Below are 19,023 nucleotides of genomic sequence, written 5' to 3' on the forward strand. Positions count from 1 at the left end.
ATGTTCATGAAATTATAAATCCGGAATTATGCAGATTACACATGGCTAGAATAAGGGAGCTAGGCGTTGTTTCATCTAACAAACTTCATACTTATATTTTTATTTAATTACAAAGCTTGAGATACAGGGTGTCCTAATGAACAGGGGACCTAAATGACAATTTTAATTTCATCTTTGTAAATGATTTTTCGAATTACGAAAACTGTAATTATTTCATCTTGCAAAAATCTTTACCACACAATCTGATTTACTAATATCTATATCTTTGCCACACAATCTGAATCTGATTTACAAATATCTATATCTTTGCAACCTTTTATATTTTAAACTGAATAATAAATGCTTTATTAATCAAATCTATCCCTGTGGCTCGAGGTATGACCTTCATGGGATATCGATGAGTAATTAAATTAATCCATAGATCTACACAAGATGAAGATAAATGCATGACCCCGAGATTTATAACATATAAGTTCCGACTCTAAACTAGGTAGGCCGAGTGGACAGTACGACGGATAGCTAATACAGTACGTGTTGTATCGGCTCGGATCATGCAACTTTTAGACTGGGGTACGTAGCATCTTACTTTTCATTGAATTTGGTTTCAGGTTTAAAAAGTTCAAACTGTGAGATATTAAAAGATAAAAATCGTTTATATAAATACATTTATTTTATAAAAATCACAGAGTAAATAATTTATAACATAACATCATTTTAAAAGTTATATAACTTTATTTGGATACAATATAGGTCCCAGAAACCAGAATTATGTAAAAAAAAAGTATTTAAAGGGACAGTAAAGGAAAAAGGAAAGGGGGTATAGGCTGAAAGCTAATCACGTTAGCTCTTGATCGCGACATAGATATAACATCTGATGTTCCTGTCTGGAGAAACTGATATAAAACTGTTTTAAAATTATACGAAAATTCATATATGTAAAATTTTGAAAATCTGAAACTTAAATCATGTGACCAGAACTATCACCAATGGCAGAGCAGTATACTGGTCACGTGTCTCCGCCTGTATCACGTGACCACTTTACTGCACTGCCATTGGTGGAATTTCTGGTCAAGTAAAACGGACGTAAAAATAATATTATGAATGAAATCTGTTGAAAATAGAAACAACAAATATAAAAGTAAACCTAAATTACAATTAGCTTTTTCTGGGATATCATCGTTTTCAGATTGGTTGCTTATTTGCCGAATATGATCTGTTTAAACCTACTACTTTTATACAAAATTGTATATATATTAATTTTCGTATATATTTGACACAGTTTTATATCAATTTCTCGAGACATGAACATCAGATATGACTTTCATGGGTCGAGATCGAGAGCTAAAGTGATTAGCTTTCAGTCTATACCCCCTCTCCTTTTTCCTTTACAGTCCCTTTAAAAGGTGAACCAAATGGGAAAACACACATACAATTCAACATTCTCAAAAATATCAGTCACTGAAAAAAGTCCGCTTTCGCATTGTATTGTATTTTATGTCAAAAGCAGATATATTGGTATTTTTTTAGTGAAAAAAATCCATTAAGTTTTTGTGCATTTATTTCTTGACAGAAAACTTTCCTGTCTGAACGGTTAGTATACCCATCCTGCTACGGTGTTACCCGAGGGAGCATTCAAGATACTTCTTTAAAATGTCATGATTTGGCTTACTTCATGTAACACAAATATATTTTGACATTTAAGAAAACAAAAAAAAATTTAAAAAACAGAATATATGCCATTATTCTGAAAAATAAGACAGGATCTTTGTGGCAATAAAAAACTAATTCCGCGCTACAAAACTTATTGATATCAGAAACTAACCAATGGCCCCTTTTAACTCTATTAACATTGGAAACATCGTTTTTTTATCATCATAAATTCATTCTTTAAAATCTACAAGAGTGATAGATTAACAATATTCAAATTCTAGGGATTCAAACAACTGATATAAATTTAATTTAGTACATAATTCATTGTGTGCAAATAAATTGTATTTGTAATAAACATTAAATATAAATGGTTCAGATAACCTTGGTAACTTATAATTAGAAACAATAAATTCGCCAAAATTAGAAGGAATTATAAGAACTAGCAAAAAACAAGGATTAAGGGCTGCGTGTGGTCTTTTTAGGGTGGTTGAGCTTTCTACTTAGTATATTTTACATACTTTTCCAATGAAGTTCAAACAAAAAGCTTCCCCAAATCATCTTTTCTACCTTCAGTCTCTTCAGCTTCCTGGAGTTGGTGGTCAACACTCTCAACATCTACTTCATGCAGAATATGTCCATCTTGTAGTTGGTGTAGTTGTAAGTCACCTTCATCTTGACCTCCTTGTGTTTCAGCATGCCGTAGAATCTGACCACCTGAAAGTCGAGCATGGTGAAGATCCGGACCTCCTTGAAGCTCAGAATCGTGTAAGACTTGACCTCCTTGTAATTCAGCCTGATGAAGGTCTTGGCCTTCTTGAACTTCAGCATGATTAAGAACTTGACCTCCATGAAGTTCAGAATGGTGTAGGACTTGACCTTCTTGAAGTTCCGAAGGATGAAGGGCGTGACAACCGAGTTGAGAATGATGAAGAATATGACCTCCTTCAAGTTCAGCAGGATGGAGAATATGACCACCCTCCTCTCCGCCTTGTATAAACAATTGACCGTCCGCTCCCTGCAATAAAATATTTTACTAATTTTCATGAAAATGTAACCCCGAGTAACCCCCCCCTCCAACTCTGATTTTCTCCCGAAATCCCAGTCTGGGATTTGTTTAACCTCACTATTCCTTATGAAAAAAGAAAAGAACATTCTGATTATTAAATCAAAAAGTTATTCTATTTCCCAGGAAAACAATCTTCTAAATATTTGCTTTTATCTTGATTATTAACCCAGGCTTTCTTATAAAAATAAAATAATTATAGGTTTGTTGAAAAGGCCGGAAAGTAATTAATAAGAGAATTTCCAGAATTTTCTTTTCTCAGATATCCAAGATTTGTAATAACTAACAAGTAACTATCATCAAAGTATTTTTTTGTGGTTTCGTGATTTTAAGACCTTGATGTTTTTAGAGTTTAATGCAAGGTTGTTATAATACAGTTAGGGGAATAGGATGTGTGTACACATTTTACATGGACAGCTAGGAGTATAGCACAGATTGTAAATTAAACTTGATTCTTCCGATGGGAGAGAAGCCAGATTTATTTACCAACTAGTGCCTATTTATCAGAAAACTACTGCAGTAAAATGAACAAAAACCCTACCCCCCCCCCCCCCAATTAAGTATACATACTTAAGTTAAAATCTTAAGGGTATCAGGGCACTTCGCGCCAATCTTTTTTTTCAACTTTTAATTGCTGCTCAATATATAAGCATATTATTCTTCGATAAAACAAAAAAATCGCGAATTTATTATTTTACTTCTCGTTTTTTTTCAAAATTTTATTCTGATCATCTATAAACCTTTCCTGGAATTATTTTAGGTTCCAAACAAAATTTGGGCCTGATCAGTTCAGCCGTTAATTGGATACAAACAGACCATCACCCAGACAAGCAAAGTATATATAAGACTAGCTTGGGAACCCAGCGCTGCCAAGGTAACCAAAAGTTACTCCCGCCGTTTACCCGCACTTGTAGGATTTTACCGGGAAACTAACTTTTCGCTCTGAAAGTCGACCCACTTAACTAAGAATCTTTAACCAAGCAAATAACATTACCGTGGGTCTCCTGAGTTTCCCAATCAAAATTTGAGGCATATCAGTCCAGGGGTTCCTGAGTTATGATCGGAAAAACAAACAAACAACCAAAAAAACAGACAAACAGAGATTACAACTTTATATATACCTGAATAAGCAGATATTGTTGGTCCCTGGACTCTGAAGAAGAGAAAATCACATCCCTAGTTCCTCCAGCTCTATTAGATCGTAACAGATGTTCTCCAGACCCGGAGTCAGCCAGCATCCAACCTTCTCCGGGGGACTTGTCCTCCGACAGGTTCAAGTTCTCTGGGAGAGAGTTGAGAAGCGGAGAGTTCTCATAGTTGTCTAACCTTGACTCCGGGTTGAAGTTGATTTCTCTTATCGGAGTTAACTCCTCCAGAGAATTGGCTGAAGCTCCATTACTGGAGCCTAAACTGTCTATCCTATTAGATCTGAAACCCGGAGTAGGACTATAAAGTATCCTTGAACCATCTCCGGGTCCAGGTCTAGGTCTAGAAGGTCCTGGAGTAGGTGAGAAATGATCTTCTCCGTCTTGACTCCGTTGATCGACTAGAAGTCTTCCTTCGACGTCGAAAGAGTTTGAATCTTCTAGGCTTACCAGGCTAGGCTCAGACGACACCTGATTAAGAACAAATAACAGATAAGAACACAGATTTTTCTCTTTTAGGGCTCCAACATTTTTAAGGAAACTTTAAAGGGAAACAAAAAGAGTTAAATAATTTTTTTTTAATTCTTTCTTAAACCCATCCTTCATTCATCAATGTTTGAGTATTCAACAATGCCGATCTAGCCTTGCCCATTTATTGAAACGATTTGAAAATTAAAAATCTGAACTCATATATCTGAACTCCTGAATTTAAAAGTTAATGCTCTGGGATTCAGTTCCATGCCAATTTAACGTTTCCATTTCAGGATACGGATCAAGTTAATGTAAAATTTACCGAAATGAATTGTAATTCTAAAAATAGCCAAACCAAACGATACAAAAATACACCAAGACGGAAGTAAAAACGCATTGCATCATGAAACCATTAAAGGAAATTATGACAGATACAAAATCTAAAAATACTTAACAGATCTAGTAGTGCTTGTAATTGAAGATAAAAAAATTAAATGAATGAAAGGTTACCCACAATAAATGTACGGAATTATTCTATTTTTTCATTCTTGTTCCCTAACAGTTTTAAAACCGTTTCTGTCTTTGCCAAATCATTTAATGTAAAATTTTAAAACTAATGCAAAAACTTAACCTTAAAATCGGAATAATTATTAAAAGATAGTTATGTCGTCATTGAACACTCATCCTTTGTGGGTAACCATTTAAAAAAATGTTTAAACTAACCTTGTTGTGTACTTTGCTGGTACTGGCTGTATTGTCTAAAATATGATAATATAAAGGAAAGTTTGTAAACAATTGGAAATTGAAACTTAATAATAAGGACTGACAGGGCAGGGCAGGTCCAATTGAAGGAGATATCCTTACTTTTTTAGCTGAAAACGGATCATTTTCAATAATTGTTTCTCTTCAATGTGACGTGCGCTTAAAAGAAAATGAAAGACATTGTCAAAATTCAACTGGTTAGAATCTAGAGAAAAATGACTGTACTTCCTCTTTGTTAAAATAAAGTTTTTAAGGGTACCTTCGTGTATCAGACATGCAACTCTTTGAAACCAGGGTCACTTGAAATTACGTGTATAGTCCCTTTAGTGCTTCTATATCAGCCCCTAGTTAACTTGAAGTAGGAAAATTACCTTGTTTGAACTGAATAGGTTGAGAGTGAACATTCCGCTGATGTTGGTACAGTTTAGGCTGAAATAAAAAAGTTTAATGCCTTAAAATAAATACAAAAATGAAAAAAGCTCAATAAAAGAACTAAAAGTGCAGTGGTGAAAAATTGTACAAAATAAATTTATGCAAAGCAAAAAACAAAAAAAAAGACTTCAATTATAAAAAGCTAAATAAAATGAGACGAAATTAGAGACAATTAATAAAGGCAAGAAAAAAAAAAAAAATTAAAACAACTGAGATAATAACAAACAAATAAGACTTACAAAATTATTGACCAAATATTGAAGAAAAAATTGTTTTCTTTTGTATCTTTTAACCAATCAAACCAAGGAGTATAAAATAGAAGGGAGATAAAACTGGCGCGGCCCGCCCTACCATATGATTATACATGCTTTGCAGACAATACTTCATTTGAATAAGAAATATTTGTCTGATGTACAATTACCGTGAATACAATAACCTATTCTGAATATTTCATATACAAATGAAGTACCGTCTGCAAAGCATGTATAATCATATGGTAGGGCGGACCGCTTCAGTTATATCTCCTTTCTATTTCATACTCCTTGAATCAAACCAATAAAAACTAAATAATTACAAAGTATTGGATTTTTTGCAACAAACTCAATTTTTCTAGGCCCAACATCTTGGAATCCTAATAGTGAACCTTAGATATTTCAAACTTAGATTATTTGATCTATCAGAATTCATAGTTTGAAATATCCAAGTTCTACGACATTGGGTTGCAAAGATATAGGAATTAGAGTATGAGAGAATGTTGAAAAGACTCAATTTCTTAAACCCCATAAACGATACAGTATGCGTATATGTAAAAGTAAAAGCATGCTGTGCAGTGTGCACTGTGCAAAATGTATCAGATTTATGGATCTAGAATTGTTCTAATATCATTAACATGATTCTGCTCTACATTGGACGAAAAAAAGCCACTTTAAAAACTGTGGTGATTTTGAATAGAATTTCTTTCTGAACTTTTTTCGAACTTTTTTTTTACTTTCTTCACATCTGCAGCCCCTTCTTTTCTAAATTTTTAATTACTTCGCAAAGTGAAGAATTTCAGTGGTATTTTAAGGTTTTAATTAGACCCGTACAAAAGTCCACTTTAAAGGGAGTGTTCGCGAAATATGAAAGGGGGTACAGGCTTACGGCGAAAAATAAGTGCTTTTGGTCGCTACTTCTATCTGTTGCGTCTTTCAAAAGCAAATTGTTAAAAATGACTAATGCTGAAGAACGTAGCGTCCATACAAATTCAGAAAGTTGCAACATTCAACTCGGACCGTAAAATACTCAATTTAATTCCAAACAAATCATTCAGATATGACAAACAATAGTCATCGATTATTTTTCGACGCATTCGTATAAAGCTAATATTTCATAATATTTTTGATTTTGTTTTTTGAAATAATATTTCGCTGGCGCTGGATTTTCGAAAACTCCTAGAAAATATGAAAATGTCGTCTTCATTATCAAAAATCTTCGAAACAGTAATAAAAGTTTTCAAAAGTAACTCTTAGATCATGAAAAATTAAAAACATTATGAAATATCAACTATTTAGGAATGCTTTGAACAGTAATCGATGACGATTGGTTGTAATATCTGAATGATTTGTTTGGCATTAAATTGATTTTTTTGCGATCCGTGTTGAAAACTGCAACTTTCTGAATTTGTATGGATGCTACGTTCTTCGGTATAAGTCGTTTTTAACAATTTTCTCCTAATAGACGCAACAGATAGAAGTAAGATTAGTAGCGATCAAAAGCGCTTATTTTTTGCGAACACTCCCTTTAAATGAAGTGTTCAAATTCATTGTAGATATCAAAATGACCCAATAATGAATTGATCCAATTTCTGATGATTTCTCGGGGGATTTTTATGCCTTACTTTGATACATTTCCTAAAATATTAATAGAAGAAAACCCAACCTTGCTCGCGTACTGTTTATGACAGAACTGACAATTATGAGGTTTGGAAGTGATACTACCAACAGCAAGGGAATATGTTCTTTCCTCATTACCCTCCTCACCACCTACCTCCCTGGAATAGATTATTTAGGGATTAAATTAAAATTTGATCGATTTTTTCTAAAACATTTTTTCCATGTGACCAACCCTATATAGATTCATCACAGTACCCTAAACACTATGACTGATCAAAAATGAATAAATATTAAATATCCATGCTTTTCTACTTGAAAAATTTACTATTTTCTTCCTTTAATTGACTTGCGGATTTATACTATAGAAAAAAAAGATAGGAAAATGACAAAATCAGGCACATTTCAAGCCAGAAAAACGATAGATCTTCCATATTATTAATGAAAGGTTAAACGATAAGATTGTGATAGGGCATGCCAACTTTTATATGATGGATATTTAAAATTACAAAAAATGTACAGTAAATCAGATAATATGTACTATACATCACATCAATGTAACGTTCATCACTGCATTATAAAACACATCACAAAAATGTACAGTAATTTACATTTCATTACATGAATGTACAGTATATCTCATCAATGTACAGTACATCACATCAATGTACAGAACATTTCATCAATATACAGTACATCACTGCAATGTACAGTACATCACTGCGATGTACATAACATTACTACAATGTACAGTACATTTTTGCAATGTACAGTGCATCACGGCTATGTACACTGTGCAATACATCATAACTATGTACAGCACATCACTGCAATCTACATCACAAAAAATTAACTGTACATCAAAGCGATGTACAGTACATCTCAGCAATGGTAAGTACATAACTGCAATTTACAATACATCACAGCGATGTAAAGTAAATCACAGCAATATACAGTACATAACAGGAATGTACAGTACAATCACAGCAATATACAGTACATAACAGGAATGTACAGTACAATCACGGCAATAAACAGTACATAACAACAATGAACCTGGTACTGGCCGGAAGTGCCTCTCCTGGATGATTTTTCTGTATATGTACCTTCCTCTTACTATTAGACTTGTACACCTAGAAATATAAGGGATGTACACAGTGCAACTATACATTACTGAATATATTTAGAACAATGATAATTCATAATTGTTTTCATGTTTTACAACCAGTATTTATAAAGATAAAAATATAATTCTTTACTTGCAAGATATTAAATATTAGTAAGCAAATATTATTTCTTTGATGTTTACTCTGGACAAATACTTAAAAATTTATCAAAAATAAAATTAATTTTGGTTTTGCAAGATTGCTTTTTTTAAAAATTTTCTACTCCATGAGTTGTAAATAATATTAAATTCAGGTGTGAATATTTTCTTCAAAAATCATTCAACCCCGCCCTCTTTTAAATAATAACATAGATACAGGGATATCAGGGTGTCTAGATAGATAATAACATAGATATAGGGATATCAGGGTGTCTGGATAGATAATAACATAGATATAGATACAGGGATATCAGGGTGTCTAGATTAGATTATATATTTCCCTATTTTATTAAAAAAGATTGGGTTTCAGGAACAATGAATTGAAGAATGATAAAGTGGACACATTTGAATGAAAAATGTCTCATTCTTCAAATTCTCTTATTCTTTAGATGAGGGAACGAATAAACGATTAATTTAAGCTGAAATGGGTCAAATAGAGTTATCTTTTTTTTTTTAAATCACACTGAATACTGTAGCCAGTAGCTAGACTTCGGACTCAGACAGGTCCCGGTTCAGAGTAAAAAATAGATAATATTCAAAACGCAAGAAGGTAAAGGTTTGCAATACTGACAAATTTTGATGGGAAATGAGAGGCTATCGCAGGATAAAAAAGTATGTAAACTATAACTATAAAAGTAAATAGACTAGAATCAATCCTAAAAATGGACAGAGTGGGCTCAAACATTAAATCCCGATCAACAGCGCAATGGTCGGCAGCTCCCGGCTCATCGTGGCTCGAAGCTAGCTCATCAAAAATTCCATTTCGACCAAAAAATGGTAAGTTTTAACAATTCAGTCTAAGTTTCGTAAGTCCAACTAAATTACTATAGTTTCAGTAGAAGTAAATATTTCAATTTACTGATAGCGGTGATTGATGGATTCATAACTCTGATTGGATAATGAGATAGATAGAAAGATAAATGTTACAGTCATACTATTTCTATCGGTTCAGAACAGACAACAAACACATGACTGAACCCTGATTGGATCAGGCGCTAATGGACTCGACATACAGGAGTGAAATGAACAGTCCCATTTATTCATTTTGAAATTTTACCTTTTAGCAAGATGATTGACCAACATTCCTCGTCGTTTGAACCCGAGTTGGCAGATCTCACATTTATACAAGAACTTATCCAGGTCCGTGGGCTCAACCTTAAATGGAAATTTTTTTTATGACTAATTTATTTTACCATAAATTAACTTTTATTTTTATACAATGCGAAAGGTTTAAAGGGTACTTTTGTGAATCGGACATGATTTGTAGTGTTTAAAATGCCGTCAACAGTCCTTTTATTTAAACAAAAACTTAATTAAAATTTCACTAACCTTGGATGATGGGCCGGCCTGTACCGGTACATGAGGTCGAGCCGGGCCCGAAGTACCGGGTAGACCTGAACCCTGTACTGCAAGAGAAGGATGAGCCGGAGTAGAGTGCAGTACACTTCCGGGTTCATGCAGTACATCTCCTCGTTCACTTACAGGATGCTGCTTCTTCATGTGTGCACTGAAGAACGTTAGATATTAAAATATTATAATAAACTTTTCCATTTTCCAAACTTAAAACTAGAAAACCTTGATTCTGGCTTATAATAACAACAAGAAAGCTGACCACACTATAAGGAAACATACTGAAGGTCGGAATTTCCTGGAAAGTTAGCTTGTGAAGTTATTGTTTACCAATTGTTCTATATTTCCTTAAAGGTCCTGATACGTCAAGATAAAATGTATGAAAACTCTATCCCCCCTCTTACGTTTAATCAATGTGACCACTCAAACCCAACACAAGAAAAATCTAACATAATAATAATAATAATAATTGCTGTCAACCCTCAATCTGCAGTGTCAAGGCTTGCGCTCCCGTCCGTTTATAGTTCATGATCTGTTACAAATTATCCCCAATGGGAAAGATTCACCTTTAAAATGAACTATTTGGAAATTCCCATTAGGAAGCTTTGAAATTCTTTTTGTATTTTAGTTTGGGCCTTTTTATCTTGGGACAAATAGAGTAGGGTATTTTATAATGTGTGGGTTGGGATCCAGAAATTTCTCTTAATAAAAAAATATCTTATCAACACTAACCTCAGCTTGTCTTTCCTCTTGAACTGTTTATCACATGTAGTACAGGAGAAGTCCTTTACTGAGGAGTGAGTGCGTAGATGCTGATCATATTTGGTCTTACCCATTATCTCCCTTCTACAGATATCACAAGTGTACCTAGATAGAAACCTTTACAGAGGGGGGTCAAACAGGTCATACAAAAGTCAAGTAAGGTCATATAAGGTCTAATAAAGTCAAATATGGTCAAGAAAGTCCAAAAAGGGTAAGTATGGTCAAGTATGGTCAAGTAATGTCAAGTAAGGTTAAGAACTTCAAGTAAGGTCAAGTAATGTCAAGGTCAAGTAAGTAAATATTTCCAAACAGGTAAAATTAGGTCAATCAAGGTCAAATATGGGAAAATTAGGTAAATTTCGGTCAAATAGGGTGAAATAAGGTGAGGGAGAGTCAAATTAGGTCATAAGACATAAAAAATATAAGATAAATGAAATGAAATAAGGTCAAAAAGTCCAAAGAGGTGTGGGATAAAAAAATGAGATAAAGAAACAAAAAATAGACATTAATGAAAGTCCAGCAAAATCAAAAATGTTCAAAACCTTATTTGTGAATGAAAAGCCCGAATATGTTTCCTCACAGCTTGATATTCATCAAACACCTTGTTACAGGTTGGACAAGTAAACTTATTGTTTACCTAAAACATAAATTATTGGTATTTTTCTGAGAGTGAGTGATTTTAACTATGAAATCTGTTATTTAAGGGACTGATGTTTCTGTCTCGAGAAATTGATATAAAACGGTGTCAAATTTATACGAAAATTCATATATATGAAATTAGAACATATTCCACAAATACGCAACCAATCTGAAAACGAAGTTACCCCACAGAAACCTGTGAATCTCAGGTTTGCTCCTCTTTTATTTTTTTTTGCCTTTTTTATCGATATAATTGATGATATTATTACATATGGTCCGCCTAGTCCGAATTACGTCACCATAACTTTAGCCAATGGCAGTGCAGTATACTGGTCACGTTATTTCAGTCTGTATCACGTGACCAGTAAACCGCACTCTCATTGGTGGAAGTTCTTGTGACGTAATAAGGACTTTTAAATATTATCATTTATATCTCTTAAAAAAAGCAAAAAAAATTATTATAGGAGCGCACCTGAGAGTTCCAGGTTTCTGTGGGATATAATCGTTTTTAGATTGTTTGCGTATTTGCTGAATATGATCTGTTTAAAGCTACTACTTTTATACAAAATTTCATGTATATAGATTTTCGTATAATTTTGACACAGTTTTATATCAATTTCTCGAGACAGGTACATCAGATAGATGTCTTATAGGTATCGTTCAACGCCTGAGATTCTCAGATTTTATCCTATCTTTCATTTTTCCTTTACAGTCCATTTATTATTATTATAAATATTTTTATTTTTATTATAAATTATTATAAATTATAATTAGTAAAAAATGGAAATACAAATGGCTTACAATATCAGGTTGCACAGAAATAAATTATTGCTATCGAGAATATAATTATAAAAATTCTATTTTTTACAGCGCAATTTTTCTGGATTAAGCTGTACAAATATTTTTTATCTTTAGTTTTAAAACCAAAGGTAGGAACACTTTGGTTGAGATATTGCGTGTCTGCAACAACTCCAATTTCACCCTAGATACTTTTAACTTTAAGTTTATGGAGCTCTCATTTGTGTAATTGTAAACTTCGCAAACTATATAAAAAATTGGCTTAATTTAATCAGTTGTACAGGGTTACCCACAAAGGATGATACTGTAAAAACGACTCAAAACTCTTAAAATATGACAATTTAAAGCCTAATTTTGGTTTCTGCATTTAATTGATTTGTTTTGATGGTTTACTAAATGAATAAGCACAGAAATAAGTCAGTTTTGGCCTACAAGGAAACCTGAATGAAAGGAAACGGACTAAATAAATTCCATACAATCGTCTCTGAAGTTCTATCCTTGGTGGGGAACCGACTGAACTTCTGAGGAACATAGTTAGCATTCAATAGTTGCGAGCTGAATGTGTCCTAACCTTATGAGAAGGAACATGATCTTTGAGACTTGATATATGCTCGAATTCTACACCACACAGAGGACAGTCATACATTTGGTTTGGAGCAGCGTGGATCTTTACGTGACCGCCTGGATGAAACAAATTTTTATCATTAGAAGCAGCTCTTAGGATCCGTGCACATTGGATTAACAAAATATCAACAAAAAACTGTAAAACACCTTTACTCTCAAACCCCAAATCTTAAACTGTTCAAAGAAGAGCGATTATTGAATCAGGAAAGTTCAAGCATATTAATAAGCGAAAAAAAGAAAATTTTATTTAAAAATTCTTCTTTCGTTAAAAATATTGCATAAATGACCTAGATCCAGATCCTTTTTTTTCAGGGCGGATCCAGTTCCGTATCTGTATCCGCATCAAAATAAAATGGAGTCTAGGTTATGATTAGAAGGTTTAAAAGTATTCCACCCATTTTCTCTTTAAACAATAAAAACATAAATTATTGTTTTATTAACATGAATTTGAAATTTTCTACAATAAATGGTTGTTTTATCATCATGAATTTTAATAATTTCACAATTTATGCTTAGAGTAAAAAAATATTTTGAAATTAGCTCCAAACCCCGCCGTCGTCCTCTCTGATAATAAATCTCAATCTTACCCCCCCCCCCTCTCCGCCAACTAGATCTTTTTCAGACAAACCCTATTTCTCCCAATTCAACACTTTCTCCGTAACCAAACTTTCACTTCCCATTCCATTTCCCTTCTTCGCTTCTCCTATCCCAACTCCCTTCTCCGCCAATCAGCGTATCTCTCCAAATTTATCACAATCTTCCCCCTATCTTTAACAATCCTTTCTCTCCTAACCGACTCCACACTCTCCCAATCCAATCTCATCTATCCAAATTTTCAATAATCCTCCCCTGTTGTTCCATATCTACTCATGTCCAATTCTGTCCCTATCTTTCCCAAGCTTTCTTTCCCAAGCTTTCACTTTGTTTCCACAAATGCCACTTTCTTTTCCAATCTGTCACTATCTCCACCCCCCCTTCGACCTTCCAATTACAAAGCTCCTAGCCTACCTAGAGCACTATTGTTGATAAAACGTTTCCCACATGTTGGGCACTCCAGGGGCTTTCTTTCATCCTGCAAAATAATCAATTCTTAGGATCTAACAATTATTTACTTCCAAGGGGTTCAGAACTAATTAGGCTTTTGATTTAGTTAAAGAGTTGCATGTTATATTTCGTGGCATATATACCCTGACTTCTACGGACCAATGGTTGATCATTTTCTTTTCAAAAAAACCATCGACGATATCTCTTTGTTATTTCAATAATTAACAAGGCACTGTTGTGAATCAGGCATGTACTGTCCTTTTAATACACCATTGAGTGGGTTTACCTTCATGTGGCATCTCATGTGCTTCTTTAATCGCTCTTCTGTTGCAAATATTTTCCAGCAGAGCTCACATTTATGGGACCCTAGTAAAAGAATCCTTAACTATACTTGATCAATAATCATATATAGCTGAAGCAGGGGTTTATATTTTTTTTTGTATGAGAAACCCCACCCCTTATTTCCTCTTAACGCAACAAATCATTTATTTCCCAATATAATCATATATTTCTCAATATAATCATTTAAATTTCCCAATATAATCATTTAATTTCCCAATAAAATCATTTATTTTCCCCTACAAAGCATCAACTTCCCCTTAAAATCTTAAAATCACCGTTTCCCCCAAAAAGGTCCTTAAAGTCTAAAGGTTGAGACCTTAAAAGTCATAAAAGCCTTTATTGTAGTAAGGATCCTTAAAGGTTTTTATAGTTGTAATCTACTTTAGAGCAAAAAAATAAATATCTTTTCATGGGACCTATTTGGAGCAAATATTGTTCAAATATTTGCCATTTCCCAAATCTTGCTTTACAACTTTGTTTGAAGCACCATAGCAGATGTCAAACTTATCAAAAATCATCAACTATGAGGCCTTGTAAAATTGGTTTGAGAAACTTCAATATTGTGTCGACTGTTTGTGGGTTGTGCGTTTTTGATATTTTTTGATAATGTGAAATCTTTTTTCAATGTTGGTGGTAATTGGTCTCATTTAAATTGAAATAAAAATCTAATAACATTAAAAATTCCTAATTTTCTGAAGGGGAGTATGTTCAAAGCCCAAAAAAGCTTCCGCTGTGCGAGTTATTCTAGGTAACCCCATCAAAAGACGAATAGCTTTCTTTTGCAGTGATTCTATCTTATCAACATTTTTGTCTGAAGTTAGCATTAGAAATGTTGGACTAAATTCTAAAGAGTGAAAAAAGGAGTAATACAGCAATCTCTTATAGCCGTCTTCTGGATGTTTATGAATTTATGAGTTTATGAAGATTGAATTCCTTGTTTTCTCCAGTCATAAAAACATTAATAATAAAAATATTAAGAACAAAACAGTCTTGGTATTATAAAAATTAGCATGCTGCGACAGCGGAGCTAAACAACCTCCGGGAAAAGGCGGATTACACAGAAATACAAAAATTACAGGGCTGAGATGTCCAGCAGTACCTTTATTTTTTTGCACAACATACATACCTCGTAGATGTGAATCCTCTAAACCAAAAGATGGTCATTAACTTAGATCCCCCCCTTAAATATCATCAAAGGAAGTATTCCCTTGAATATTAAAGTATGTATTGTTAAGTTTCCTGTGCGTTGAGTTGAAGTATCTCCAGGTACTGTTTGAGCTCCGTGCTCCTGGGTGTGTTCCACCAACTCCAGCCAGGTGTCGTACTGTAAACCACACCCGGAGCAGGGACATTCAAACTTCATCTCTTCAACCCTCTCATCACCATTCTAGTAGATTCAATCAATCAACCAATTAACCAATGAACCAATAATTCAGTAAATCAGTAAATCAATCAATCGATCAATCGATCGATCAATTAATCAATCTCTTAATCCATAAATCCATCGACCCAACTATCCAGAAATTCATAAATCCATAAATCAAACAATCAAAAAATCCATCAATCATTTAATCCTTCATCCATCAGTCCATAAATTCCTTAATCCATAAATAAAACGATCCATTATTACATCAATACATCAACTCATAAATCCATCAATCCATCAACCCAACCTGAGATGAATATTTAGGTTACCTTTTGGCTGCTTTGTGCTATGGCGTCCTGTACAGTCCAATTTTGCTGATCCTTCTCAGGGTTATGGGAGAACATGTGAACCTAACAAAAGAAATATCTTGAAATGCGGGAATATGTTTCTAGTTTCTGACGGATATAGGTAATTAAGAGTTCTTTTAATTCTAATGCGGATCCAGCTTATAAAAATTTCTTTGAAGAATAAAGGTCCGGATTAATTTAAGAATTGCTGACAAGAATGTGATCACAAAAACTGATGATATTAAAAAACTGATTTAGAAGTTGGTACAAAAATGAATTACCTTTAGAACCATCCTATTTGAGAACCATAATCCACAATTTGTACATCTAGTAAAAAATATTATTGAAAAATCAAGAAAACAAAGTCAGCATCATTGTGTAACAAAATAACTTAAAATAAATAATAAGAGAAACAATTATATCTTATGAATGTAAAAAGGAAAAAGCATAAACAGTCCTTCTATTTAAAAGAAAGAGCCTGCGCGTTACACTAAGTACATTGTTTAAATGTAATACCTGACACTAGCTCCTGTAGGATCCTGATTATGAGCTCTATTCTTATGTCGTTCAAGGTTATAAGTGTGGGAAAATTTCTGCCCACATTCATCACATTTAAACTTCTTGTCACACTGATGCAAGGTCAAATGTCTGGATAGAGAGCACTGCCGCTCAAACTTTCTGTCGCAGATGTGACAAGAATATGAGAGAGCAACTAACAGTTGTATCCCGTTAACGGCCGACTCTTCAGTGTCAGTTTTTACAAGACATTTTGAAGATTTGGAAGATTTAGCTCTGGTTTGATAACAAGATTCTTCTGCACTGTGATCTCTGTAGGAGCTAGGACCAGGTTGAGGGTCATGGTGGAGTTGAGGTTCAGGATCAGGTGTATTATGCTCTTCTCCAGATTGTATCCGAGACACAGAAGGGGTTTTAAGCTCATCTCCAGATTGTATCCAGGACATAGCCGGGGTGATAAGCTCTTCTCCGGAGTTTATCCGCAACAAAGGTGGGATGGTATCGTATTCTCTGGATTGCATCCGAGAGTCAGGAGGAGTGATAAGCCCTTCCCCAGATTGTATTGTAAAATTTTTTTCTGTCTCATCATTTTCATCAACTACACTTTCCTCTAACATGCATTGCTCACCTTTGTTTGACTCATAATACTGTTCACAATCCTCATTGACTCCTCTTATTGTCGGACTATATGGGCTACTATCAACCTGACCGCCTTTAATTGACTCACCTCTGACTGGCTCATTGTATTGCCTACTGTCAACATCTTCACATTTAATCGGATCAACAAATGGAAAGTTGTTAACGTGCTTGACTCTATGTGGCCTATCATATGACGTGCAATCAATATGTTTGCCAATAGTTGACTGCTCTTTTGGATTTCTGTCAGTATGCTCGGATCTTATTGGCAGGTCACTGTCAGCATGGTCACAACTAGAAGAGGATCCAGGAGTAGATGGTGTTTCTTCTGTTAAAGATGTGACAAACTGACTTGTAGACATCAAAGATGAACTGGAGAGTGTTGATGGGGCAAACGATTGACTGGTAGAGTACATTGGTTGATTTTCCCGTCTAGTAACTTGGCTTGACGAAGAAGATGGTTTGTTGGACAATGCAACTTGTTGACTGTTAAACAGGAATGATTTGTTTGTTGAGAGGATTGCTTGGATTGGGGCAGGCTCTGAATCTGATGAAATCTTAGCACTTGGCTTGTCATGCATAATAGTACTAGATTGATTAGTTACAACATTATCAAATCCTTTACCACCATTCGTAAACATTGTCTGTTCTTGGCTGATTCTAGAATCATATCTTATTAACTTTGAGTCACTATTAAACATTAGATTCTCCTCCCCGCCTATTTCAACATCGTTGATAGCATCTGTGATACTTAAAGGAAGATCAGAGGCATCATTTTTCAGAGAATCCAAATCAAACAACTCTCTAAGCTCCATGGCAGACTTCTTCTGTAAAAGTTTTTTCGGTTTAAGTTCGGCTAAAGGGATGTTGTTGGATTGGATAATTAAATTGAAGCTTTGCTGAGTTCCTCCGAGCAAAAGTTGATTCTCTCCACGCCGTTCCTGGTTATCACCCTGCCGTTCTCCTTCCTCCTGTGTACCCTGAGCAGGACTAGGGTTAAGGATAATCACCTCCTCAAGGTTCTCAGAAGGCCTGACAGGTATAATATCCCGACCTGACCGTCCAGGCTCAGGTTCTTGACTGGGGATGGGTATCACAGATACAGAAGGACGGGATTCAAGGTTTGGTTCAGGTTTGGGTTCAACCTTCTCAACAAGTTGTATATCAACCTCCTCGTCTTTACCCTGGTTGGCAACCTCCTGCATGTGCCGGGTCCGAAGACGCTTTGAGAGAGGTCCAGAAATCTGTTTCTCAGGTTTATTTTCTGTATGATTGTTAACCACAAGACTACTTGGAAGACCAGAAAATGCTAGACCTATTCCTGAAAATACATTGTCAGAAATGTTGTAAATAAAAAAGTCCAATTCTGATCTTTTTATGAAAAAAAAAAAAACAATTAAAAAGTATGTCAAAAATTTTGAAAATTTGCTTTCCTTATATATGCCATATTTTATCCCGGAGAGAAGGAACGTCCAAAAACTGAACCAAAAACGATTTTTTTTCAGATTAAAGTTAAAATTTTAGCCTTTTTCAAACAGTGGTAGGCGAATATATCAATACAAAGAAGACGACTTTGATTTAATTTAAGCTTTTAAACAGCATGGCTATTGGATACACATAAACATAGAGGCCAAGAGAAGCTGTAAATCAAAAAAAGCTTTTCTTTGATTACTTACAAACTTTTAATTCGAAAAAAGCTTAGATCAAAACTTTAAAACAGTCGTCTTCATTGTTTTGATACAATCGCCTACCACTGTATGAAACACTATTTTACATGAAAATCCAAAAATCTAAGGAAAATGATTTTGCCTATTAATAAATTAAGGCATATAATTATTATTAACTTTCACTGCAACCTTAAACTTGAGCTCAGAAAGAGACAAC

The 19,023-nt window shown here is 34.2% G+C and overlaps 1 protein-coding gene across 1 annotated transcript in view; it reads right to left on the minus strand.

Moving 5' to 3' along the window:
- Positions 1–1,970: 1,970 nt before the first annotated feature.
- Positions 1,971–19,023, minus strand: part of LOC111699377 (uncharacterized) — a 33,107-nt gene continuing 16,054 nt past the window's right edge. Inside the window, exons 26-43 of the mRNA XM_023470049.1 lie at positions 16,504–18,460; positions 16,269–16,314; positions 15,970–16,050; positions 15,514–15,661; positions 14,219–14,298; positions 13,897–13,960; positions 12,836–12,945; positions 11,370–11,464; positions 10,798–10,932; positions 10,045–10,222; positions 9,773–9,870; positions 8,873–8,888; positions 8,448–8,524; positions 7,441–7,552; positions 5,463–5,520; positions 5,053–5,087; positions 3,835–4,329; positions 1,971–2,665 (exon numbers count right to left, since the gene is read on the minus strand). Of these exons, the coding sequence (XP_023325817.1) occupies positions 2,183–2,665; positions 3,835–4,329; positions 5,053–5,087; positions 5,463–5,520; positions 7,441–7,552; positions 8,448–8,524; positions 8,873–8,888; positions 9,773–9,870; positions 10,045–10,222; positions 10,798–10,932; positions 11,370–11,464; positions 12,836–12,945; positions 13,897–13,960; positions 14,219–14,298; positions 15,514–15,661; positions 15,970–16,050; positions 16,269–16,314; positions 16,504–18,460 (4,268 nt within the window). The 3' untranslated portion in view covers positions 1,971–2,182. The remainder of the gene's footprint in view (positions 2,666–3,834; positions 4,330–5,052; positions 5,088–5,462; positions 5,521–7,440; positions 7,553–8,447; positions 8,525–8,872; positions 8,889–9,772; positions 9,871–10,044; positions 10,223–10,797; positions 10,933–11,369; positions 11,465–12,835; positions 12,946–13,896; positions 13,961–14,218; positions 14,299–15,513; positions 15,662–15,969; positions 16,051–16,268; positions 16,315–16,503; positions 18,461–19,023) is intronic.

The sequence above is a fragment of the Eurytemora carolleeae genome, unplaced genomic scaffold, assembly GCF_000591075.1.
Source record: "Eurytemora carolleeae unplaced genomic scaffold, Eaff_2.0 scaffold356, whole genome shotgun sequence".
NCBI classification, from domain to species: domain Eukaryota; kingdom Metazoa; phylum Arthropoda; class Copepoda; order Calanoida; family Temoridae; genus Eurytemora; species Eurytemora carolleeae.